This window comes from Geotrypetes seraphini, chromosome 11 (assembly GCF_902459505.1).
Source record: "Geotrypetes seraphini chromosome 11, aGeoSer1.1, whole genome shotgun sequence".
In the NCBI taxonomy this organism is placed as follows: domain Eukaryota; kingdom Metazoa; phylum Chordata; class Amphibia; order Gymnophiona; family Dermophiidae; genus Geotrypetes; species Geotrypetes seraphini.
The window spans coordinates 121,104,755-121,131,576 of NC_047094.1; the positions used below are offsets into that span (position 1 = coordinate 121,104,755).

The 26,822-nt window shown below is 43.2% G+C and overlaps 1 protein-coding gene across 2 annotated transcripts in view; it reads left to right on the top strand.

The window, feature by feature from the left end:
• The first annotated feature begins 5,901 nt into the window (after window positions 1-5,901).
• RIMS4 (regulating synaptic membrane exocytosis 4) overlaps window positions 5,902-26,822 on the top strand; it is a 112,802-nt gene continuing 91,881 nt past the window's right edge. The window contains exon 1 of one of the 2 annotated variants that reach the window (XM_033915052.1): window positions 5,902-6,391. In XM_033915052.1, coding sequence (XP_033770943.1) covers window positions 6,295-6,391 — 97 coding nt within the window. In that variant the 5' untranslated portion in view covers window positions 5,902-6,294. The remainder of the gene's footprint in view (window positions 6,392-26,822) is intronic. The other variant, XM_033915053.1, reaches the window with a different exon arrangement.

Sequence of the window (26,822 nt, forward strand, 5' to 3'; positions counted from 1 at the left end):
ATTAAGACACTCTGTAGCTCGGGAGGTTTTGGTTTATTCAAATTCATTATGTTAATGAAGTTAAATTTTTATATGTTTGGTTAATAAACTGAGCTGCGGCTAATTTTACCAACAAAAATGACTCTTAGTGGTTTTTGAGAATGAAGAAAGGGGTAAAGATAAGGGGTTGGTGATTATGTGTATATATATATATATATGTAGGCAGACAGCAGGGTCTATCCAGATCCCGCTGTTAATGCGCCTGCAAACAACATCAGAGTCTTAAACAGATTTTTAAGTTTATTTGAGGGTATGAAATCTACTATGCGTAATTTTCCTGTGTCATAGGCTGCAGGAAATTCTATTGACTATTCTTTTTTCTGCTTCACTTAACCATAACCCTAGAAAGTGACACAAAAATACTTTCCACATTAAGATTCCTGCTTCTTTTTGAACCTTGGAATTATTCTTTTTCCAAATCTTCTTTGTTTTTATATACTTCTGTGCATATTTAATCTCCTGATCTGATGATTTAAATTACGGTTCCTTTTCTGCTTTGAAGTATTTAAATTGAAACAGAGTGAGCACTTTTAAAATCTAGAAAAGGACAATACCATCAATTTCCTTTTGGTGCTATAGTTCAGGGGTAGGGAACTCCGGTCCTCGAGAGCCATATTCCAGTCGGGTTTTCAGGATTTCCCCAATGAATAGGCATTGAAAGCAGTGCATGCAAATAGATCTCATGCCTATTCATTGGGGAAATCCTGAAAACCCGACTGGAATACGGATCTCAAGGACCGGAGTTCCCTACCCCTGCTATAGTTGGAATAAATTCTTTGAAAATATTTCTTTCCCCCCCCCCCCCCCTGGTTAGGGTTACCATATGGCTCCAGAAAAAGGAGGACAAAATGAGACAATGGAATTAAAACCGGATGTCTCAATCTGTCCTCCTTTTTCTGGAGCCATATGGTAACCCTAACCCTGGTCCCTGTGTAATTGGTTTAGTTTTCATAAGGTGTGAGTAATATTGTATCCACCAGGGAGAACCCTCCCAGCGAACATGGAACACTTGAAGATGTACAAATTGTAAAGGCATTTGAACTGAGTATATTCAATATCATGAATGAAATGCATCAAAACCTCGAATAACCTGGTCAAAGGTTTGAAAACTTTCTCCTTATTTGCGTCATTATTTTCTGTTCTTGTCAGACAGCAGTCCAGATGTAGAATTTGTTATTGGGGATGATCTTCTGGAAATATATTTTCTTGGAAAGGATGAAAAGGTTTCCTTGCTTATGCTGTAAAGTAGAGAATGACCCCACGGGAACTCAATTTTCCTGTCCCGTCCCGGCGAGGGGAAAGGGTAAAACACGGACCTCAAGGACCTGACGGACCTCGCGGATCTTAAAAATCTGAGGTCCGTTTCCATGCCACTCTTAGTTTCTGTCTCTTACAGACCTCTATGAGATTTTAGCACTCACGGATCCGTCTCAGCATAGAGAGGGAAAAGTATTAGGATCCATCAGCGCTAAAATCTCATCGAGGTCTGTCAGAGCCAGAGACTAGTGCTGGAGCGGCAGAGCAGAAGCCTTCTTATGTATAGGTTTAAGTCTGCCGAATCTTATTATAGTTTAAAATAAGGGTGCACTATAGTGAATCAGGCTTCCTGGATCACAAATTGGAGGTCTCTTTCAGGAGATCCAGAAAACCCGGCGCTTAACAGGGCTGTTTAACCATTTTGCGCTCTGCTTATCCTTTAAGCCCGACATAGAATTTGGCTCTGACAGACCTCTATGAGATTTTAGCGCTGACGGATCCTAATACTTTTCCCTCCCTATGCTGAGATGGATTTGTCAGAGCTAAAATCTCATAGAGGTCTGTAAGAGACAGAAACTACGAGCGGCATGGACACGGACCTCAGATTTTTAAGGACGTGCGGTTTTAGATCCGCGAGGTACGCATTTTACCCTTTCTCCCCGTGAGTTTTGTCCCTGTCTTTCCCCATTCCTGTAAGCTCTGCCTTAACTGCACAATCCTCTAACACTTATGATTTTAAAGTGTTTGAGGCTTGTGCAGTTGAGGACAGAGCTTGCAGGAATGGGGCAAGGACAAGAAAAAAATCTGGCCTGGACTGGATGGGAAAATGAGTTCCTGCGGGGACAGGGAAAAGTTTGTCCCCATGTCATTCTCTGCTAGAAAGCATGCATATGTAGCTACTCTGGGTCTTGAGGAAGCAAAACCTTTTTGCCCTCACCTGCATCCTTCAAGTCCCAAAACGGGTATTTCAACATAGTATGTCTTGGAAGAAAAATCTGCAGCACCGTTCTTTAGTCAAAGACCTCTTCCAGCTGCTGTATTACATGGCACAGCTCTTAGAAATGATAATGATCGAATCAGCAAAATATTAGCTGCAAAGAATGACGACGATCCTTTCATGGCAAAAGGGGTCCCTCCCTCTAAAACTAGACCATTTTGCTTCTAGCCCATGAATCCATGCTATCATTTTCCAGAAAATCTACACATTGAAGACTTGGTGCAGAGATTAAAGAATAATGCCATTCATTTCATAGGCTTGCTTTCTTAAAAGTATCGCCCTCTCCACACACATTTCAAGAATCCGAAAAGCAGCAAGGCAAGCTATTTGCTGCGGCTGTTTCTCTAGGGCACGGGAGCTGTCCACTTCATGGTGCTGAACCTCAGCTAAAAACGCTGCTAAGAAAGCTCTATTAGTCACTCTTGCTTAAAACCACAGTACTTCTAATTGCAGCTGCAGCAACACCCAGGAGCTCAGCCCACTTCCTCTTATTCCCTCTTAGACAATTTAATGTTCAATCATTTTTATTGAGTTTTAAAAATAAAATATACATAACAAAAATCTTACAAAGAATATCATCTCAACTCAGTTAATGCATTGTAGATATATAAATTCAAGGAAATCAACAATCAATTATCATCACAACTGAAACACCGTAAAGTACCTCCCAACACACCCTCCCTCCTTCCCATCCCATTTCTAAATATTACTAATAAATAGTGCTTCACTTTATGATTACAAATGTAATGAATTTACTGCAAAACTGCCTGCTCTGACTGATAATTGCTGTATATAAGGTTCCCAGGTCATCCAAAATTTACTCTGTTTTTTATAAGATGGGGAGGTCGCCCTAGTCCACGGGTAGGCAATTCCGGTCCTCAAGAGCCGGAGCCAGGTCAGGTTTTCAGGATCTCCACAATAAATATGCATGAGATAGATTTGCATCTCAAGGAGGCAGTGCATGCAAATCCATCTCATACATATTCATTGTGGAGATCCTGAAAACTTGATCTGGCTCAGGCTCTGGAGGACCGGAATTGCCTACCCCTGCCCTAGTCCCTTAGACCAGGGGTGTCCAATGTCGGTCCTCGAGGGCCGCAATCCAGTCGGGTTTTCAGGATTTCCCCAATGAATATGCATGAGATCTATTAGCATACAATGAAAGCAGTGCATGCAAATAGACCTCATGTATATTCATTGGGGAAATCCTGAAAATCCGACTGGACTGCGGCCCTCGAGGACCGACATTGGACACCCCTGCCTTAGACAATTTACATCAGTGGTTCCCAACCCTGTCCTGGAGGACCACCAGGCCAATCGGGTTTTCAGGCTAGCCCTAATGAATATGCATGAGCAGATTTGCATGCCTCTCACTTCCATTATATGCAAATCTCTCTCATGCATATTCATTAGGGCTAGCCTGAAAACCCGATTGGCCTGGTGGTCCTCCAGGACAGGGTTGGGAACCACTGATTTAAATAACTAGCCATTCCTTTTCGAATTCTATCAGGACTGAATCCCTACTTCAAGGTGCTTGTTAGGTTTGCGCATACCATGCAGGAATTTCGTGACGACGTGTAAACCAGTGGGTGATAGTTTCTCAGATTCCCTGCTAATTCTCTTCTAAATATTACATAAATGGGTGCAACACGTCAGGATTTGCTTGGCTGTGTGTTTACAGTAGCAGGTGAAGTCGCTGTATTATGTATTCCGAGAAACCTCTAATCATAAGATACTCAAAGCCAGGGGTGCCCAACGCGTCGATCGCGATCGACCAGTAGCTCAGGAAGGCAACTCGAGTCGATCGCACTCGTGTTGCCGTCCTGATCTACCGGCCGATCAGCCTTCCTCTCCAGTGTTCTCCCTAGGGCCTTTTAGCTGGGCGGTCCGCCCAGCTGTCATCTGCCGCTGCTGAACATTAAACCCCCCCCCAAAAAAACCGGCTTGGAAATTTCAGCCCGTAGCGAACTTATGCTCCGGGCTCTAACGTGTGCGTGCAGGCTTCTCTTCTCTTCCCTCCGAAACCGGAAGTTATGTCCGGGGAGGGGGGGAAGAAGGGAAGCCTGCACGCACATGTTGAGAGCCCTGAAGCAAGCGTTCGCTATGGGCTAATGCGGGAGACAGGCTAGTGAAGCATTTGTTCTTCTTCCTGCCGGGTCCTGCCTACTTTCTGTTTCCGCGAAGGCAGGACCCGGCAGCATTTCCCCCAATAGGTTGATCACGATCTTGGGCTGATCAGCCTTCCTCTTCCCGACAGCAGAATTGACGTCGGGGAGAGTTTGGGGCCTGTTATTGGTGGCGTTTGGGTCCTGGTCCCCGATGGCAATGGCAGTGGCTTGGGGGAGGGCAGGGAGAAAGAAAGAAAAAGGGCAGGCAGGGAGACAGAAGGAAAGAAGAGAAACAGAAAAAAATGAAAGGGAGGCAGAGAGAAAGAAAGGGCAGGGAAGAGGAAGGAAAAGTTGGGGGGAAGGAATGAGGTCTGGAGGAGAAGAAGCATACAGGCTAAAAGAAGGGAAGAAAGATTGTATGCACAGTCAGAAGAAGAAAGTGCAACCAGAGACTCATGAAATCACCAGACAAGGTAGGGAAAATGATTTTATTTTAAATTTAGTGATCAAAATGTGTCTGAATTTATATCTGCTGTCTATATTTTACACTAAGGTCCCTTTTTACTAAACCGCAATAGAGGTTTTTAGCGCAGGGAGCCTATGAGTGTCGAGAGCAGCGCTGGGCATTCAGCGCAGCTCCCTGTGCTAAAAACTACTATCGTGGTTTAGTAAAAAGGGAGGGGGTTATATTTGTCTATTTTTGTATGGTTGTTACTGAGGTGATAGTGCATAGAGCCATCTGCTTTGACCTCTTTGACAAATCCTGGAATAGGAATGATAATTAACATTTTCTATGCATACAGTGTGCTTGTGGGTTTTTTTTATTTTATTGTTGGTAGATCATTTTGACTTGGTCATTTAAAAAGTAGCTCGCAAGCCCAAAAAGTGTGGGCACCCCTGCTCAAAGCTATTTAGTGAGAACAGACATTTGAGTTTCAAGTGATTTTACTTTGCCATTTTGATTCCCTCGTCTGCTAAGGAGGATTTGTAATCATTAGAATTGCTCACTATCAAGTTGGCCAGGTTGGCAACGAAAGCAGAGAACGAAAGCAATTCAGGGTAACGAAAGCAATTCAAGCTTACTCTTTAAAGCAGGGGTGTCAAAGTCCCTCCTCGAGGGCCGTAATCCAGTCGGGTTTTCAGGATTTCCCCAATGAATATGCATTGAAAGCAGTGCATGCACATAGATCTCATGCATATTCATTGGGGAAATCCTGAAAACCCGACTGGATTCCGGCCCTCGAGGACCGACTTTGACACCTGTGCTTTAAAGAAATACAAATGAAGGAAGCCATCGCTGGTCGTGCATTTCACGTCTCTGTTCCTGAGCCCCGTCAGCCCGCCTGAAACTCCCGCCTCGCCCTAGCGAAGTCTCTGGAGGCAAAGGCAGGGGTTAAAAATCTCCGCCGCCCCTTTAAACTGTTTTGCCGGCGGCTTTTCTGCCACCCCTGCCGGCAGGCACCGCCCCCCTCGCCCCATTGGAGGACTCGCTTCCCGACCGTGACGACATCGCCCCCGCCCGCGCATACACGTCACGGCGGCGGGCTGTGAATGAAGGTGCCGAGCAGAAGCGGCGCGCGGAGGGAGTAGCGGTGCTCGCGCGCCTGACTCTTGCTGGACCTGCAGCGGGGCTTTTGGGGTGTTATTTGCAATTGTCCGACGGTTGCATCTCCCGCCGCCGGTGCATTGCCGAGACCCGGGAAAGTGGGACATGCCTCGGCGCCTCTGACTCGCCGGAAGAGCTGGGCGAGCAGAAACCGCGCGCTTTCCTCTTCGTCGCGAGGGCCCCGCCATCCCGCCAAGACGCCGCGCGCCGTGCTTCGAGTGAAAAATGCGGCGGCGAAACTGGCTAAGCCGTCGGCGGAGCCCGGGAGCGCCCCCGGCGGCCTCTTCATGGAGCGGTCCCAGAGCCGGATCAGCCTGTCGGCGTCCTTCGAGGCTCTCGCCATCTACTTCCCCTGCATGAACTCTTTCGACGAGGATGACGGGGGTAAGTGACGGAACCGGGCGCGGGGCTTGTGCCTTGCAATGGAGCTCTCCAACATTGCCACCTGGACCGAAAAGAACGAGCGTTAGTGGGTTTTGCCAGGTACCTGGGAACTGGGTTGGCCACTGGACCATTGGTCTGACCCAGTAAGGCTGTATTCTGACGTAGCTCTTCTGATGGGGGATGGGAGGGGATAATACTGGTAGAGTATATTGGTTAATATTGGGTTTTGCCAGGTACCTGGGAACTGGGTTGGCCAGTAAGACTGTATTCTCATGTAGCTCTTCTGATGGGGGATGGGAGGGGATAATACTGGTACAGTATATTGGGCTTTGTCAGGTACCTGGGAACTGGGTTGGCCACTGGACCATTGGTCTGACCCATTAAGGCTGTATTCTGACATAGCTCTTCCGATGGAGGATGGGAGGGGATAATACTGGTAGAGTATATTGGTTAATATTGGGTTTTGCCAGGTACCTGTGAACTGGGTTGGCCACTGGACCTTTGGTCTGATCCAGTAAGGCTGTATTCTCATGTTCTTATGTAGCTCTTCTGATGGGGGATGGGAGGGGATAATACTGGTAGAGTATATTGGTTAATATTGGGTTTTGCCAGGTACCTGGGAACTGGGTTGGCCAGTAAGACTGTATTCTCATGTAGCTCTTCTGATGGGGGATGGGAGGGGATAATACTGGTACAGTATATTGGGTTTTGCCAGGTTCCTGAGAACTGGGTTGGCCACTGGACCTTTGGTCTGATCCAGTAAGGCTGTATTCTGACGTAGCTCTTCTGATGGGGGGATGGGAGGAGATAGCATTAGTACAGTATATTGGTTAATATTGGGCTTTGTCAGGTACCTGGGAACTGGAATGGCCGCTGGACCATTGGTCTGACCCAGTAAGGCTGTATTCTCATGTTCTTATGTAGCTCTTCCGATGGGGGATGGGAGGGGATAATACTGGTACCAGTAAGGGTGTATTCTTATGTAGCTCTTCTGATGGGGAATGGGAGGGGATAATACTGGTACCAGTAAGGGTGTATTCTTATGTAGCTCTTCTGATGGGGGATGGGAGGGGATAACACTAGTACAGTGTATTGGTTAATATTGGGTTTTGCCAGGTACCTGGGAACTGGGTTGGCCACTGGACCATTGGTCTGACCCAGTAAGGCTGTATTCTGACATAGCTCTTCTGATGGGGATGGGAGGGGATAATACTGGTACCAGTAAGGGTGTATTCTTATGTTCTTATGTAGCTCTTCCAATGGGAGGTGGGAGGGGCGGAAGAGAAAAGGAGCTGAAATGTGCAGTAGTTAATCCGTTTAATACTATCCCACTGTAGACTTTTAGCCTTGCTTGAGGGTGGCAGTAAATCAGCTGTTGGGCTATGATGCTAAGAGCCACCTGCTCTCTAAAGCAGTCGACAGCACTTTATACATCAGTTTTTAAGAAGGAGTCACATTTTTATCCACTATTTCTTTACTAAAGGACAGAGTTGATGCAGAAAGGCATCGTATTTCTGTCCTCCTGAAGTAAATGTGATGCTTCGATGGCAAAAATGTATCGGAAACAAAACAAAAAACTGCCCTTCTGCTTATTCGATCAGAAATGCAGACATTTAAATCACTAAATGAAATTCTTGTAGTCGATAAAGTGACAGCGGTGAAAACAAATACCTATTTGATCCTTTTGTCTCATATAGCACGAGATCATTATAAATGAGGCATATCCTTTCAAGCAATACTGTTCCTTTGCACACCTGAGAATGATGATTTCTAGCTTTATGGGCATGTTTTTTGAATCCAAGAAATGCTTGCAGATTTGTCTGTGGTAGTTAATGTAGGAATCGGTATTTTAAAAGTCGTAGCCCTTGTCTCTGATTACACATCAACCAACTCTCGATCCTATAACTTCTTTGTAAGATCAACATTTTTGCAAAGAGAACAATGGATGCAGTTGTAATAAATATACTTTAAACTGAAAACATGAATGATATTTTCCATTACACTGTAGTTGCAGCACTTAATAGCATTTGGATTATTCATCATAAATATAACATCACAAATATGTTTGACTTGGCGTATTTAAATAATGTATAATAATTTGAACCTGATAGGGATTTAGAGGCATAATTTATTCTTATATTAAATTGTAATGCATGCTGACCACTGGACTGAAATGACTACATACAGTACAGAATTAATTACAGTGGGATTTATATCAAAAACTAAAAAATATTTAGGCGTCACTGAAATATGCTGACTCTGGATGAAATGGCTTTTTTTTTTGTTTCTACAGTATCGACAAAGATTAACAACATGTGGAAATCAAAGTATGGGCTTCTAGATGGCCGATCCCAATGTGTGCAGGTCTAGTAACTAGGACATTGGGTTGGAGCAATGAGAAAATCAGTAGACTACTCTTTGTCCACAGGACATTAGGACACCGGCTCTAGATACTTATTGACCAGAAATTGCAAGTGATACAGAATACAGCTGCTAGGATGATTGAGGGGCATTATGTTTTGAACATGTACAACCTTTGTTGAAACAATTGCGTTGGCCGCGTGTAATATGTAGAATTGAATATTTAATTATTTTTTTAATTTATGTACCATTTATACCAGGGGTCTTAAAGTCCCTCCTTGAGGGCTGTAATCCAGTCAGGTTTTCAGGATTTCCCCAATGAATATGCATGAGATCTATGTGCATGCACGGCTTTCAATGCATATTCATTGGGGAAATCCTGAAAACCCGACTGGATTGCGGACCTCAAGGAGGGACTTTGAGACCCCTGATCTATACCTAGACGGTGTCTATATAAACATACGTAAGCAACAACAAACAAGATCTTATCAATTGTTCATCAAGTTGTGTATGGTCAACCCTCTTGGTATTTGATTCAAATGTTGACCAAATATGTACCATGTAGCTGTTTACGATCTGAATCTGCTATGAGGTTATCTGTTGAGATACAGAGGGAAGTGAAGCATATGGCTACTCAGGTCCTCTCTGATTTCTGTTGCTGGTCCACATTTGTGGAGCACCTTACCAGGAGCTCTTAGACTGTGAGGCAACTTGGGATCATGTTTGTGAAAGAGATGGCTGTGTTTGTTTTACAGTTTTGTGATGGCATCGTTATACATTGATGGTGTATATTGTTGCTGTGATTCGCTTAGATTTTAAGTGGAATGTAAGTTTTTAAAATAAATAAATTTAAAGACAAGGCAGAACTTAGCAAATTTGTAGATCTAGAGGCCCCTTTACTAAACCTTAGCTCTGTCCCCATCCCTGCGGTTAATTGCGAGAAACCATTTCCATGTCATTCTTTAAGGAGAGAAGGAAGAATCGGAGTAGGAATGGGCACAGTCATTGACCTCAAGCCTTGCATTGAAGAATGCTGGTGAAGAAGGTCTGAGGTTGATGGACACACTAAAGAATGACTCAGGATGTCATTTTCTGCTTAGCACGCATTAACCCCCAGATTCTGTAATGCTGGACACTTAAATCCCGTAGCACATAACTGAAAAGGAGGCATGGCCAAGGGAGAGGCATGGTTTGGTCTGGGGCGTTCAAAAATGTTGGACATGCTGACCCATTATTCTTTAACACTGCGTGCAACTTGGACACCAGAATTTACGCCAGGTTTCAGCAGGTGTAAGTCTGGTGCCCGAAGCATCAGCACTAAATATTCTATAAGGGGCGCACTTTTCTGGTTCCTGAGTGCCACGTATATAATTCTTCCCTAAATGCTAAGAAGCTCATAGATGCAGAATGGACCTCTTGGTACGAACAAAGTTTTAGTAAAGAGGGACCCTTAGTGACATACTTATGTTTCTAGTAGCATTGTTACATATGAGTAATAACAGGGCCTGAATTTACTATGGGTTCCCCCCCCCCACTGTATCTACAGTGAAAATAAGTTTATGAAATTGAGCATGGGCTTAATTCTCACTAATCAGTTCTTCTATATATTAAGAAAGGTTAGGAAGTACAAAAACATAATTATCATGATATTAAATTAACTCAACTTGTACGTCAACTCAACTTGTACCCCACTAATCTTCTGTAAACCACATAGAACTTAACGGTATTGCGGTATATAAACTGTTATTATTATTATTATTTTTTTTTTCTGGACTAACTTCATATATTACGTGATTCTCCAAACGGCATCCCATCTCAGAAGCCAATTGGGATGCATATTTTTGAAAAAAAATTCATGCCGGGAAGGACGTCTACAAAATAGGCGTTTTACTCATGCCTACAGAAGTGTTCAGACATGCCTACCGATGCTCAAGGCCGGCGTGGGCATGGCTCCACCCGAAGTGCTCTTGTGCATTGATAAACATCCCTATGTGTCTCCTTAGGTGTGAGACAGACACCTTAAACCAGGGGTGTCAAAGTCCCTCTTTGAGGGCTGCAATCCAATTGGGTTTTCAGGATTTCCCCAATGAATATGCATGAGATCTATTTGCATGCTAATAGATCTCATGCATATTCATTGGGGAAATCCTGAAAACCTGACTGGATTGCGGCCCTTGAGGAGGGACTTTGACACCCCTGCCTTAAATGCTGGTCTACATTTAAGGCGTCTGTTAGGAAAACTAGATGTGATTCACTAAAGGACGCCAATTGACGCACAATCTGTGTGACTGCTTCATAGGCAGCCACCAAGATCGACGTCTTTTAGAGAATCTGGCCCTTCTTGACTACTTTTTGGATGCTGACACTTGCTTTTGAAAGCTATTTAAGAGAGGTGGTCAACATTTGTATTTAATCCAATAACATGATATTATAGTGCATGAAAATAAGGTTAATTAAGTGGGCTAACACTGCGGCCAACTCTTCATTATGAATGCTTGGATTATCCGTCAGATCACTTATTTTCTCTGATGTAATTCTTGTACTCATGAATCTGAAATGTTGAATTAAAGTGGGGTTGTCTCTTAGCTGTTTCTGTAATCAAGACACAAAGCTTGGAATGTCTTCCTACCTTTGTCACAAAGGAAAAGCAGAGATTGTCTCAGCCTGCAAGGTTCTTTTCCATTGTCTGATGCTATTAGCATGATCTCATCAGTAGCTGGATTTACAAGCAGTGGAAGGAATCTCAAGGTTCATAAATTTTATGATTAAAATGCATGCTCATGTTGTGCCCAGTTACTATAATTATTATTATTTTTTTTTGGCAATAGATATTTAAAATAATCATAGCTAACTCCTTGTGGTTTATTTCTTTGTGCAAAAATGTGTAAAAAAAAAAAATCTGTCACTTGTTTTTGTGTTTTGATGTTGGCCACCGTGAATCGTGTGATAATGGTAGGTTAGATATAATTTTAAATAGGTAAGAAAAATGTATGGATCAGCCACAAAATAAAGTAAAGCAGCTTTACTTACTCAACAGAGTAGCCTATGTATAGGGTTACCATATGGCTCCAGAAAAAGGACGGGTTTTAGTTCCATTGCTTTCAAGGGAAATAAAACCCAGATGTCTCAATCTGTCCTCCTTTTTTTTCTGGAGCGATATGGTGACCCTATGCTATGTAGGAAATGGAAAATATCCCAGGTACCCTAAGATTTTCTTGGAATGGGAAAGAGATAGCATAAGAGCATCTTTCTCTGATTCTATATTATTGATTTGTCCTTATCATGAGATCCCCGTCTTCTGAAGTAGTAAGAAATGCCATTTATAAAATCTTGATTATGATGTTAGAAGAAAAGGTGATATTTCAAAAGTGCAAGTGAATGTTCCAATCTGTGCTCTTCTTCTTCAGTCATTATAGCAATTAATCATGGGGTAAACCAGCTGAGAAAGAAATCGACAAGTGATTGCATGAATATTAATAGTACTAGTGGGCTCTAGTAAGTAAACCAGTATTAGGCAACTTTGGTCCTTATAGGTCATGAACCAGTTGGATTTTTCAAGATATCCACACTGTATCTGCATTAAATGCATCTGTATATTATTACTTCTTCCATTGCATGAAAATGCACCTCTGTGCACATGATTTATGGGTTTCCCAAATATCCAAGTTCTTTGTGGAGTAAACCTTAAAACCTGTCTCCTGAGAACATAAGAATAGCCTTATTGGGTCAGACCAATGGTCCATCAAGCCCAGTAGCCCGTTCTCACGGTGGACAATCCAGGTCACTAGTACCTGGCCAAAACCCAAGGAGTAGCAATATTTCATGCTACCGATACAGGGCAAGCAGTGGCTTCTCCCATGTCTTTCTCAATAATAAGACTATGGACTTTTCCTCCAGGAACTTGTCTAAACGTTTCTTAAAACCAGCTATGCTATCCACTCTTACCACATCCTCTGGTAACCTGTTCCAGAACTTAACTATTTTCTGAGTGAAAATTTTTTTTTAAAGTATTTCCCTGTAACTTTAAGTGTTCCCTCATCTTTGCAATTTTTGATGGAGCGAAAAATTGATCCACGTGTACCCGTTCTACTCCACTCAAGATTTTGTAGACTTCATTCATATCTTCCCTCAGCCATCTGTTTTCCAAGTTAACAAGCCCTAACCGTTTTAGGCTTTCCTCATACGAGAGGAGTTCCATCCCTTTTGTCATCTTGTTCACTCTTCTTTGAATCTTTTCTGGCGCCACTATATCTTTCTTGAGATAAGGAGACCAGAATTGAACGCAATACTCCAGATGAGGTCGCACCATGGAGTGATACAGGGGCATTATAAGGTTGCCTGACACAGATGAGAGGAATCAATTTAATGGATCCATCAGATCTGAACAGTGATTTTCAACCCTGAGTTCAGGATACAGCCAACCACTCCAGATTTTCAAGATATCCACAATGAGAAGGCATGAGGTGAATTTTCATGCATTATTTCCATTCTATAACACTCTCTCATGCATAGCATACCTGTTGTGAATATCATGAAAACTCAACTGGCTAGCTGTGTCCTGAGAACTGAGAACCCTCAAACTAGAGAGAGGAAAAATGTGTATGTGAGAGGATGCCTAGAATGAAATCAATCTGTATTTTTTTTTTTTTATGTTGTTCATTGAAATGATTTATGTGCAATTTCTGCAAATGTCTCTTTGAAGGATTTATATATTGTATCCATGCTTCAGGTTAACCCTTTCAGGACCAAGGGACATATTTGTCCCATAACTTTAAAATCCTATAAATTTTGATTGGGATAGTCTACAGTTCTAAATTTGATATGTACGGATTCCATATGATACTGCCTTTATGTAAACAAACTGGTTCCGACATTCATTCATTAGCGTCGTTGCCAGATTGACGAGAAGATTCACTTGCCACACTGTCCATAAGCCAGAAGTGTGATTTAAAAAAAAAAAAAAATGATATTTCACAAAAAAAATCAATTTTTTGGCATCTGCAAGCCCTTTTTACCATAAAAATGTCGTCAAAACCACAAAAATTGGCCTAAGATCCTTATGGTCCTGAAAGGGTTAAGGGAAACGTATACAAAGTAATATTTTTATTTATTGTCGTGAGTAGCCAGGGCTTAACTCCCAAAATATTGATTATGATGTTATGGGGAAGTGTGTGGCGCAGTAGTTAAAGCTTTAGCCTCAGCACCCTGAGGTTGTGGTTTCAAACTAATTCTTGTCTCTGTGACTCTGGGCAAGTCACTTAATCCCCCCCCCTTTGCCCCACATACATTACATATAGATAGATTGTAAACCTGTTGGGACAGACAAGGAAAAATGCTTCAGTACCTGAATAAATTCATTTAAACCATTCTGAGCTCCCCTGGGAGAACAGTATAGAAAATTGAATACATAAATAAACAAAACAGAAGAAATGTTGGGGAAAACCCCACCTTAACTGAATCGGAACCTGACATACTTACTCCTTAAAACTTCAGTAAGGGGACTGTGAACAAATATGGCTACCAGGAGGGACTACATCTCCCATGAGACCATGGAGTAAGCCTAGAAAGAGTAATATATGGGTGGAGCTAGCTCATTAAGAACATTTACAAATATGAGGTTTTTCCTCAAGGGACAGACTGGTGTTTGCAACAGGAATTTTCCCTCAGGAGGAATTTGCCTGCCCCTCAAGAAGGAAAGACTGCAACCAAATTTGTAGAATTTGATTGTTGTTCTTATTGTGAGAAATAAGGAAACACTAATTTAATGTCAGTGGGCTGTTGACAGCGCTTTGGTCTTTTGTTCTGCTGAGGGTGGTGGCATAGCTAGTCTTTCTTCCCTTGGTCAATGTGAGAAAGTCTGCACTTGAATTTGATTTAACGGAAAACCTGCATTAGATTACAGTATTTGGACTAGAATTGTCTGCACTAGTGCTGCCCGATTCGGGGAAAAAATTTCGATTCGATTCAGCTTACTGAATTGGTTTTTCGATTCGATTTGATTTTCCTGCCCAATTGGGTGTGTTTTTTTTTTTTTTTTCCCCAAACATCCTGGTGGGTTTATTTTATAGCTTCTTCACCCCTTTTACAGCTTCTTCACCCCCTTTGCCCTCTCCTACCCACACTGGTGCTGTGGTGTAAACAAAATAAACAAACAAAAAAGACTTTTTCTCTCTCTGTTAAATCCTAGCTCACGTTTGCAATCTAATACCAGCTCTGGCAGGATACACGTTTCAAATCTGACATATTGTAATTACAAAATGGAAAATAAAATTAATTTTTCTACCTTTTGTTGTCTGGTCATTTTTCAAATCTTGTTGGTCCCAGGCTCTGGTTGTCTTCTGATAACTTGCTTGCCAGGGTCTCCTTCTTTCTTCTTTCTCCTTGCTAACCATCCATCTCTGTCCTCCCCTTCTCTTTCCCTTCCCTCCTCTGGAGGTCTGGCATCTTTCTTTTTTTTTTCGTCTCCATCCACAGATCCACCTTTTCTTAACTACCCTTTCATCCAGCATCTCTCCCTCCTTCCCCACCACCCCAGGGTCTATCATCTCTCCCTTTCTTTTCCCAACTACCATCCTATCCAGTATCTCTATCCCCCCTCCACACCATCCCTTGTGTCCAACTTCTCTCCCTTTCTGTTCCTTCCCTCCCTAAATCCCATTGTCCATCATCTCTCTCCCTCTCCTCTATTTTTAGACCCATTATTTCTTCCCCCCAAAGTCTGGCATATGCACATCTTTGAACCCCCCTTCCCTCCCTCCATGTACTTCTACACCAGGGCCCCCCCTGAAGGCCTGTACCACCATCCCTGAAGGCCTGTCCCACCTCCTGAAGGACTGGCCTCCTGAAGGACTGCCCCCCCGAAAGACTGCGCCCCACCCCCCGAGGAAGGCCTCCGTGTTCTCCCTGGCCTCCCCGAACCGTTTACCTTACAGCTTCAGCCGAAGATCGCGGTTACAGCTCTTTGCACTGCAGTGCTTTGAGCTGTTTCCTCTGCTGCGGCCTCACCCCCCTCCTCTGACGTCAAAACATTTTGTCTTTCTGTATTGTTACAGCAGCTAGTTGCATTTCTGGATATCCACAATAAGTATGCAAAATTTATCTAATGCATATTTTGGAGACTTGTTATATGCAAACTTATCTCGGCCATATTCATTGTGGTTATCCAGAAAACCCAGTTGGCTGAGAGATCACAAACCTGCACAGCTTTGTGCTCTGTTCTGATACACAATGACAACGCAACAAGTTCTTGTCTTGACTTTTGCCATGGGCTCTTTTTGTGACTATTGTTTGTGTGCATTATAGCTTGAATAGTAGAAGTAGCATCACCTTCTCCTTGCTTTTTTAATTTATTTTTTAAATTTTAGCATTTGTTATTGCTTTTACATAGTAACATAGTAGATGATGGCAGATAAAGACCCGAATTGTCCATCCAGTCTGCCCAACCTGATTCAATTTTAATTTTTTCTTCTTAGCTATTTCTGTGCAATAATTTTTGTTAATCGCATCGAACCTTACGGTGTATCATGGTATACAAATAAAATTTTGTGCATCTTATATTATTCCACACTGATGATGAAGCAAAATCTCTAAACTGGAATGGCATGATACAGCCGAGATCTTAAATGCCCCTAGAATAGAGCTGATGATGGAAAATCTATCTTATCCCAATGATTTCTTTCATCCCTGGGGCTAGCGATAAAGGATAGGGTGTGCACATAGCTTCCTCTGTAGCCAGATTGGTTTTTATAAATGGGACCAGTCCCAAAACTAAACTCGGAATAAAGGCTAATTGATACTGCCAAAATCTGGAAAATTAACGTTCCTTTCGTCTTAGATTTGGACTTTTTAAAATTTGGCTAGTATTCTTTCCCATCCACAGAAAACTGAGCAACATCCTTTCCACTTTCCTATAAACCCATCTTGAGAAGGTTACTGGAAAGAGTCCCCAAAATAAATTATATTTTGAGTATATGATTTGTACTGTATTTTCTTGGCCCCACCAGGATAAAGAAAGATGGGGGGTCATTGGATAATCAACCATTGTTTTATATCCAAAATATATTTGATCACTCCATAGTCTCGGGGTACAAGCATAGTTGATCCTAGGTATCTTGGACCTCAATGCACCAAAGTCTGTTATGCACATAAGACTGGTTATAATATAGCCAGTCTTACTTGCATGGCAGCTCGGCCTCCGATGCTCAAAAGGGTTCTCTCTCTTTTTTTTTTAATTTTTTTTTATTTTAACCAATTTTGCTGTAGCAGCCACTGAGAACCTTATGCAAATGTATTACAAGGAGCTCATTAGTATTTAAATGAGCTTTCCTTGTAATGCTCAAAAGGGAATGCCTACCTTTTAGCGAGATAAATTTACTGGCAGGTCTGAAGCTGCTGGTAGCTATTTGTGGAAAGTATTATGCGAGTGTGTGGTGCAGTGGTTGGAGCTACAGCCTTGGCACCCTGAGGTTGTGGGTTCAAATCTTGCACTGTTCCTTGTGACCCTGGGCAAGTCACTTAATCCCCATTGCCCCAGGTACATTAGATAGAGTGGGAGCCCACCAGGACAGTTAGGGAATAATGCATGAGTACCTAAATAATTGGTAATCTGCATAGAATTGTAGGATATACGGAATATAAATTTTTTTTTTTTAAGTATGTTCTATGCCTATGGAACACACACACACACAACAGTTGCACTCATATCCAGTGTTAAAAAAAAAGCGCAAGTGCAATCAGTTGAGCTAGTAGGGGGAGAGCGGAGCCACGATCAGCTGAGCTGGCACCGGTACTGCTCTCCCCACTGTCGGTTCGGTCGACCACAGCTCTGGTGCCGGCTCGGCTGATCGCATGCAGGGGGGGAGAACAGTAGCACTGCCAGCAATCAGAAAGGAAGAAGCCAGAAGAAGTTTGGAACTATGGTGGCAGCAAGCAAAGTTGGCAGCGGACAGGGGAGCTTGGGGACCACCGGACCTGCTCAGAAGAGCTGTGCCTATTGCCTTTTACCAGGCTACTCTGCATGAATAGCATGCATTTGATTTGCATGCTATTTGTGCTGAGCATTACCCGCTAAAGAAAACTCGCTCTCAATCCAGTATTTTTTTGTTAGTTTGCTGGAGCTTTGAGCAATAATGTTGGTCTGGATGAAGGGTTTGTTTCTTCTTGGAGAGGAAACATAATATCATCCACATATATTGAAAGCAGTGGTGTACCAAGGGGGGACGGGGGACGAGGGGGGGGGGGCGATCCACCCCGGGTGCAGCCTTAGAGGGGGTGCACAGCCAGCCCGGTCCCTATCGCGCTCCCACCCTCCCAGCGAGAGCAGCAAACCTCCCTCCAGTAGTGTTGGCTGCTTCGCAGCTTTCTCCTCCCTCTGCCGCCTCACTGATGACATCATCAGTGACGCTTCACCGGCAGGAGAAAGCCACGAAGCAGCCGACGCTACTGGAAGGAGGTTTGCTGCTCTCGGTGGGAGGGTCGGAAAGGTTCACTGGGGGGGAGAGATAGGAGGGTCAGCATGGGTTCGGTTGGGAGGGGGGAGAAGTGGTCTGCCTCGGTGCTCCATTACCTTCTTCGGGCAGCACCAGCTTTTACAATTCGCTGCTGTTGCCGGCTTCAGCCCTTCCTCTCTACCGGGTCCTGCCTACTTCCTGTTTTCATGAAGACAGGACCCGACAGAGAGGAAGGCCTGAAGCGGGCAACAGCAGTGAATTGTGAATGCTGCTGCTGCCCGATGAAGTTCAGGACATCAGGCCTTGGGTGACAGAAGGAGGAAAGGGAGCAGAGGGGGAGAGAATTGGGGAGAGTGTGGCTGTACCCAACTAGAGGGAATGAAAGGAGATGCCAGAGCTTGGAGGGAAGGAGGAAGGTATGCCAGATCAAGGGAAAAGGAAGGAGGAGATGTCAGAGCATGGAGGGGGAGGGAGAGATGGAAGTAAAGGAAAGGAGAGAGATGCTGGGAATCAGGGAAGGGATGATGCCAGACCGTGAGGTGGGAAGGAAAGAAAGGAGAAGAGAGAGATGCCAGAGCATAGGGGAGGGGGTGGTGACAGAGAGAAAACCAGAGAGGTGATAGAGTTGAAATCAATCATGTACAAAGGAGAGAAGGGGCAAGGGATAGATAGTTTATGCAAGGAGCATAGAAAGAGGGAACATGGCATATGGAAGAGAGAGAGAGGGAGCACAGAGGGCAGTGAATGGAAGGGGCGAGATAGAGGGTGAACAGTAGATGGAAGGGGTAGAGAGAGGGAAACAGACACTGAATGGAAGTGTGGGGGAGAGGTTGGACAGCTGCTGAATGGAAGTGTGAGGGAAAGGGGGAGTAGATGCTGGAAGAAAGTGGGGAGGAGAAAGAAAAAAAGGGCACATGCAGGATTGAGGGAAGAGGATAGTTACGGAAGGGGTGAGGGAAAGAGGTGGCAAGCTATAGGTAGTCACAGTGAAAGAGGGAAATTGAGGACTGAATAGTAAAAAAGAATTTAGACAGAGGCAGAAAATAAATTGAGAAGGAAGACCAGGGAAGAACAGGTGGAAGGGAGCGGAGAGAGAGAGAGATGCCAGAGCAGGGGGGAAGGAGAGGAGACAGATACCAGACCAATGGGGGTGAAAGGAGAGATGGAAGGGGGAGGCATACAGTTTCTGGAAGGGGCATAGAAGGAGAGAAGATGCCATATAGGGACAGAGAGATGGCAGACAGTGGATGGAAGGAAGAGAGTAACAAGAAGATGAGGAAAGCAGAAACCAGAGAAGACAAAGGTAGAACAAACATTTTCTTTTTATTTATTGCTTTAGGAGACATGTGTCTCTGTTTCTGTGGTGTTGCATTGTATGCAGAGTCCAGCTTCTTGCTGGTTCAATTTAACCTTTGTCTATGTATTTCTATTTTATCCCCCCCCCCCCTCCTTTTTACAAAACTGTGGAGCGTTTTTCAGCACCAGCCATGGTGGTAGCAGCTCTGATGCTCAGAATTCCATGAGCGTCAGAGTTGTTACCACCGTGGCTAAAATCCACACTACGGTTTTGTAAAAGGGGGAGGGGTAAGTTTGTGATGTCATTCCATACTAGGTGAAGGTGTTTTCTGTGTTCTGTGTGTTCGAAAGACATGGTTTTTTGTTAGGATTGATTACAGGATTGATCTGTACTAGTCTGGCTTGTTTAGTTTTATAATGGGTGTATTGATGTTGTATTTCTCACTGCAGTATGTAAGATGCTGCCTTTTCCTAGGTATTCATGTGTGGCTTGTTACTAAAAATCATGTTTGATGGGGAGGGGGTGTGTGCCAAAAAATGATGGGCCCCGGGTGTCGCACAAGCCAGGTATGCTGCTGATTGAAAGCTTGCAGGGAATTTCCTCCTGTCTCCACTCCTTGTATATCTTTATTACAGCTGATAGCTGTAGCCAGAGGTTCTAAGACTGGGTTGAACAAAAGTGGTGAAAACGGTCTGGATCCTCTATGTAACAGCAGAAGCTGAGATGTCATACCACGATAATGAGTAAGATGTAAATCAGTGGCATAGCTTTGAGGGACTTAGACCCTCTCCACTTTGGGATCAGGGCCCTCCCCCCAAATTTTGGCACTGTCTGCTGCTGTCTGGCAGGGATCCACAACCCTGCCAGCAGAGGTCCTCCACTGGCATCCTGGCAGTCAGTAGCTATCTCCATGGACGGCTACCACCTTGATGCAGCCCACACCACACACAGTCAGTTTTTGTGCGTGCACATTGTGTGTGTGTGTGTGTGTGTGTGTGTGTGTGTGTTGGGGGATGGGGGTGGCACGATGGTGGCTCTTGGAAAGAGCTGATGACTTCCAGACTGTCAGTAGAGGACCCTCTGGTGGCTGGACTTGGGGTTCCCTGCTAGCTGAGATACTTGCACAGAGAAAGGGGGTGGGGGACAGGGCAAAGTTTTGTGCCCTTCTCCCAATTTGGGCTCCGGTCCCTACCCCAATTTAAGAACTGGCTATATGAATGGTGCAAAGTAATTGCACCGTGCCCATGTAATTAGGGTCAAAGCTATATTGAGCAAGTATTTGGAAGCTATAACACCATCCAGTATGTTCTCTTAGGCTTCTGCGGCTGGCGTCATGATTGATGCAATTGTCTGGGTCTTGCCGTGTCTGGGTAAGTAGAACTGACGTTTCAGCTATCATCCCTCCATCTCAAAGTTTTCAGCCTCTTTTTTTCAGACAGAATTTAAAAATGTGACTAATAGACTTTCCTGACAGAATTTAAAAAACTGTGTCCAACAGACTCTACCGCCAGAATTCAGATTCATGACTAGCGGACATTCCTGTCTCAGTCACCTCAAACCCCAGCCAGTCAGGTTAGAGGTCTCACTATATATAAAGACAAACTGCAGACCTCACAGCTTTACCCTGAAGAAAGCTGCAACATGGTGGCTGAAACTTTGGTTCTGCCTACCCAGACGCGACGAGACCCGGATAACTGAAACAATCGCCATCTAGTATGTTTGAATGCTTTTTTTCCTACATCAAGGGAAACTGCTGCAAGTGGCTCATTTAGATGTTCTGCAAAAGCATGCATGTTACAAAAACAAACAAACTCCTAGCATTATATGTATTAGACCTTCCAGATTTTTTTTTTTTTTTTATCATTTAGTTTTCCTTATATTGTTTATTTTTTTTTTTTTCTTCTGTCTACCTATTCCTGTTTTGAAATTCTGAAAGGTGGGATTTGAACAATAACTTTATTTGATCTAAATACAGGTCTACTATTTGTGCTGCTGTCTCTGATTTTTAACTGGCTTTATATCCATTATTTTTTTGTCTGGGTGGGAAATCTCATGATTGATTAGCTTGTCTGTGAGGGAGCGCAAGAGGAGCGAGGGAAAGCATGGTTGGAAGATGAGGATCTCAAGATTAATAAGAAGTGCCATTTTTAATCATTGATAATGATGTGAAAAGAAAAGATGATATTTCAAAAGTGCAAGTGAATGCTCTAATCTATGTCTTTCCACCTCAATCACTGTAGCCTGTAGCTTCAAATGCACATAGCAGAAAATGAGAGATGAAGACTGGCTAATCTAGACTTCCACTTAATCTTCCGAGCCTTTATCATCTACTCTGCAGTTATCAAGTGAAAGAAGCACAAAATGGTTTTAGTTCAAGTGCTTGTAAGATATTGGGAAACTTGGAGGCTCAGTCCTGGGACCTCCTTTCTCCATCTACATGTCCTCCCTTGGCACTCTGATCTCCTCCCACAGCTTCCAGCACCATCTGTATGCTGATGACTTGCAAATCTACCTCCCTATGCCTGAAATCTCTACGGGAATCCGGAGCCAAGTCTCAGCCTGCCTGTCTGACATTGCTATCTGGATGTCTCGCCACCATCTAAAATTAAACATGGCCAAAAATGAACTCCCCTTCTTCTTTCCTCCTAAACCTGCCTCTCCCCTTCCTTCATTCTCTATTTCAGTAGATAACACATTCTCATCCTTCCTGTCTTGTCAGCTCACAACTTCAGGGTCATCTTTGACTCGTCTCTCTTCTTCTCTTCATATATCCAACAGACCACCAAACTTGTCGCTTCTTTCGGAGGAGTGTGTGGCGCAGTGGTTGGATCTACAGCCTCAGCACCCTGGGGTTGTGGGTTCAAACCCCGTGCTGCTCCTTGTGACCCTGGGCAAGTCACTCAGTCCTCCATAGCCCCAGGTACGTTAGATAGATTGTGAGCCCACCAGGACAGATAGGGAAAATGCTTGAGTACCTGATTGTAAAACTGCTTAGATAACCTTGATAAGCGGTATATCAAATCCTAATAAAAAAACTTAATAAAAAAACATTCCTAAAATCCGGATTTTCCTTTCTTAACACACTGCCAAGACCTTCATCCATGCTCTTGTCACCTCTTGCCTAGATTACTGCGATGTTCTTGTCACAGGTCTTCCTCTTAAGCCTTCAATCGGTTCAGAATTATGCTTCACACCTCGTATTCTGCCAAGGCTGTTATGCTCATGTTACCCACTCCTCAGTTTGCTTCATTGGCGTCCTATCCGCTTCCGCATACAGTTCAAACTCCTCTCACTGACCTACAAGTGTATTCACTCAATATCTCTCCTCTCTTATCTCTCCCTAGAAACTCTGTTCATTGGGTAGGTAAGTGTCTCTTGTTTGTACCCTTCTCTACAGCCAACTCTCGACTCCATCTCTTCTGCCTTGCTGTGCTGTATGCCTGGAACAACCTGCCTTACTCGATACATCGGGCTCCATTTCTGGCGATATTCAAATCCAGGCTGAAGACCCACTTTTTCAAAACTGCGTTTTAAGTCTTGACCCTACCAATTTGTAAAGCACCACATTTGTTTGTCATTCCCTTTGTAGCCTCCTGTCCTCTCTCCCTATGTATTCTCCACATGAGCAGCATATATTGATTCACCATTTTTGTCCAGTGGTCTTTCATAATTAGATTGTAAGCTCTTTCGGGCAGGGGCCGTCTCTTGTGTGTTTCATGTACAGTGCTGCGTGCATCTTTTAGCACTATAGAAATAATAAAAGGTAGTAATAGGGTCAAGGTTTTCAAAATGTATATGGATACCTTGAAAAATTAAGCAGTATAATTTATTTCTGTAATGCTGGAAGGTACCGTACTCGCATGTCAGTGTGTTTTTGCATGTTCAGTTGCTTTGGCTCATGTTTTTGAAATAAATCAATTTAGTACATTGGCCTCTTTGTAGATAAAACATTTTTCTATTAAAACCCGATGCATTTACATGAAACTGGTGAATCTGGTGAAACTTGGATCATCTGTTGTTCTATTGTCCATTGTCACTTAAGTTTTGGAAGTCAGCTTGGGGACAAATCAATGTTGTACTTGGGTCATCGATACCAATGACTTATGAAGCCATAATTTGTTGTACTCTATTTTCATATTAAACCTTCTTTGGATCGACATAAAAGCCGGCTTTTCTTGATAATGACAGGAATAGCCATCCAGATGATTACACGTAACTGGAAGAGTTATGATCGACTGTATTACACTTTCTGGTGGGCAAACCTATGTTCCAGTTACAAGTATGAAAGAGTGAACGCGGAATGTTTGGGATATAGTAATGCATTCAAAATGGTGTGGAGCCCATTGACTTCATTTATTGAGTTACAAGAACTTTCCTTTTATTTGACTTCCTTACACATCCAGGGATGGTGGGTGGGGAATGTATTATTGTTTGCTATACTTAATTATCTATATTATTGAAATTAAATATGTACTTCTATTAATTATGGGGAGAAGGGGGGAGGAAATGATTGTTTTTTAATTATTTGTGTATTTAAAGTGCATTCTGTGTAGTGTTTGTTTAAATTCATTGTATGGCACTGTTAACATTTGAAAATCAATAAAGATTTATTAAATAAATAAAATAAAACCCGATGCATTTACATGAAACTGGTGAATCTGCATCCAGGTTCAAACAAATCTACTTGATTTGCAGGGTTTTTGATAATCGAATTAACAATTTGTGACAAATGCACCTCGGTTCTGTTTGGATGTCTGTTAGATGTACTGTGAAAATTTTCAGTGATCTCGGCAGAAAATCTGAGGTAAATCCAAATTTGCCAAATCTAGCCAAGCCGAAATTAGCTGAAATACAAATTCAATTCTGCCACACAGCTCTACTAAGAACAGCTGATTTGTCATGTGTTGAACAGGTGTGGTCTACCATTTAGTATCTTGTGTATCATAAAAGTCCATAACAGTTCTGGTTGCAATGGCTTGGTTTATGAACAGAACCTAGCATGCCTATATTTGTACGATTTTTAGAAAACTAAAAAGGGCTTTATGATTACTCTGTTGGTCGCTGGGTTGTCTAGTTTCTGACTCTTTGTGAACCGCATCGATCCGTGAGGTCTAGACATGAAACGTAATGTAATGATGATTTGTGAAGCTGTCAAGAGATACTTAGGGCTCCTTTTACTAAGCTGCGATAGTGTTTTTAGCGCGTGCAGAATTTTAGTGCGCGCTAAACCCACGCTACGCAGCTAGAAGTGACGCCAGCTCAATGCTGGCGTTAGCATCTAGCATGCGTGGCAATTCTGCGTGTGTTAAGCACGCGCTAAAACTGCTATCGCAGCTTAGTAAAAGGAGCCCTTAGGGATCCTTTTATTAAGACGCGCTAACCGATTTAGCGTGCGCTAAATATTAGTGCGCTAAATGGGCGTCTTAGCATTTAGCATGCGCTAATTAGCACGCCTTAATAAAAGGACCCCTTAATTTGCTTATTAATATGAGTTGGTCAGAAAGAGGAAAGTGGAATGAATACTCCAATTTGATAGATTTCACATCTAAAATGAATGGTTCATAGACAACCCCGCGAAAGACAAAGGCGCACGCCGACAACTGAGCGCAAGACGGAGGCGCGCGCCGAAGAAAATTAGTTTTTAGGGGCTCCGGGGGGGTTTGTTGGGGAGCCCCCCCCAGTTTACTTAATAGAGATCGCGCCGGCGTTGTGGGGGGGGTTTGGGGGGTTGTAACCCTCCACATTTTACTGTAAACTTAACTTTTTCCCTAAAAACAGGGAAAAAGTGAAGTTTTCAGTAAAATGTGGGGGGTTACAACGCGGCGTGATCTCTATTAAGTAAAGTGGGGGGGGGGTTCCCTCCCATCCCCCCCGTCAGAGCCATAAAAACAGTAATTTTCTGCGGCGTGCGCCTCCACGCTGCGCTCAATTGTCTGCACGTGCCTTTGTCCTGGCGCGCTTTTGACCTGACACCAAAATGAATAGTAGTGAGAAATTAATTTCTGAGAAATTCAGGTCTGTGGAAGTACTCTGTCAAAGGTACTGTTGAGTTTGGGTGAATAAAGCTCCGCCAAGCGCTGACACATGTCGGAGTCAGAGGAGGAAAAGTTTCCAAGAATGGTCTCTCTGGGAATAGTCGGCTTCATTCTAAGTGAAGAAGTGAAGCCAAGAGGCATACGCATCCCTAGGTTCTTTTGTAGGCCCTGTTTCTAGAACATAGTCTGGAGACAGCCCAAAATACGCCTGTATGCGAGATTTTAATTATGGGAATAAATGAGTTCACAGTTTGGAAGCAGATTCACTGTTTAAAATGATTCAGCTCTATTGAAAATAGCTTTAATGAGAACATATTTGCAAAAATATTTCTCGTTGATTACAACTTTCCCAGTGCTAAGAGCTCTCGATGGGTGGTCAGTGTGTGCATGAATAAATTCCTTGAATTCCTGTCATGAGATTTCATTTTGAATTTACCCTGTTCTAAATCTGGCACAAATTTTCTTCTAGAGAACAAAAAATGATGACTTTTTAAAGATTTTATTTTATTACCTTTTTGAAGAAATGAATCCAAGGCAATATACAACATGAATAAGCTGAACATAGAGAATAGACAATTACAGCAATAAATATTCATATAATGGTACACATTATGATGTAATGTACAAAGGCAACACAATGCAATTACACTCTGTGCTGTCTATTAAGATTTTTAAGTGGAGGTGAACATATGAGTGTCTGCACTTTTATTGTTTTAAACACTATTAAATTTCTAAACTAAACTAAACTAAACCTTAAGTTTATATACCGCGTCATCTCCACGGAAGTGGAGCTCGACACGGTTTACAGGGATTAAAAATAAAGAGGAGGAACTACAATGGAAGGAGAGAGAGGTAAGGTGAACAAGGACGGAAGAGGTACATAGAATAATGGAGAGGGAGGGAGTAGTTACATTTTGGTGAAAAGCCAGGTTTTCAGATGTTTTCTGAAATGTTGGAGGGAGGTCGAACTCCGAAGATGGGCCGTAAAGCTGTTCCACAGCTCAGTGATCCTGAAGAGGAGGGATGTACCATGTTTTCCTGTATGGGAGATGCCAATTAGAGAAGGGAAGGATAGTTTGAATTTCTGAGTGGATCTGGTGGAGTGAGTGCTCGAGAGCCAAGATAGTGGGAAGAGGGGAGGAAGGATGCCGTGAAGAGATTTGAAGGTAAGACAAGCGCATTTGTAGCGAACCCTGAGGAAGACTGGGAGCCAGTGAAGCTTAGACAGAAGCGGGGAGACGTGGTCAAATTTGCCTTTTGCGAAGATTAGTTTAGCTGCGGTGTTCTGA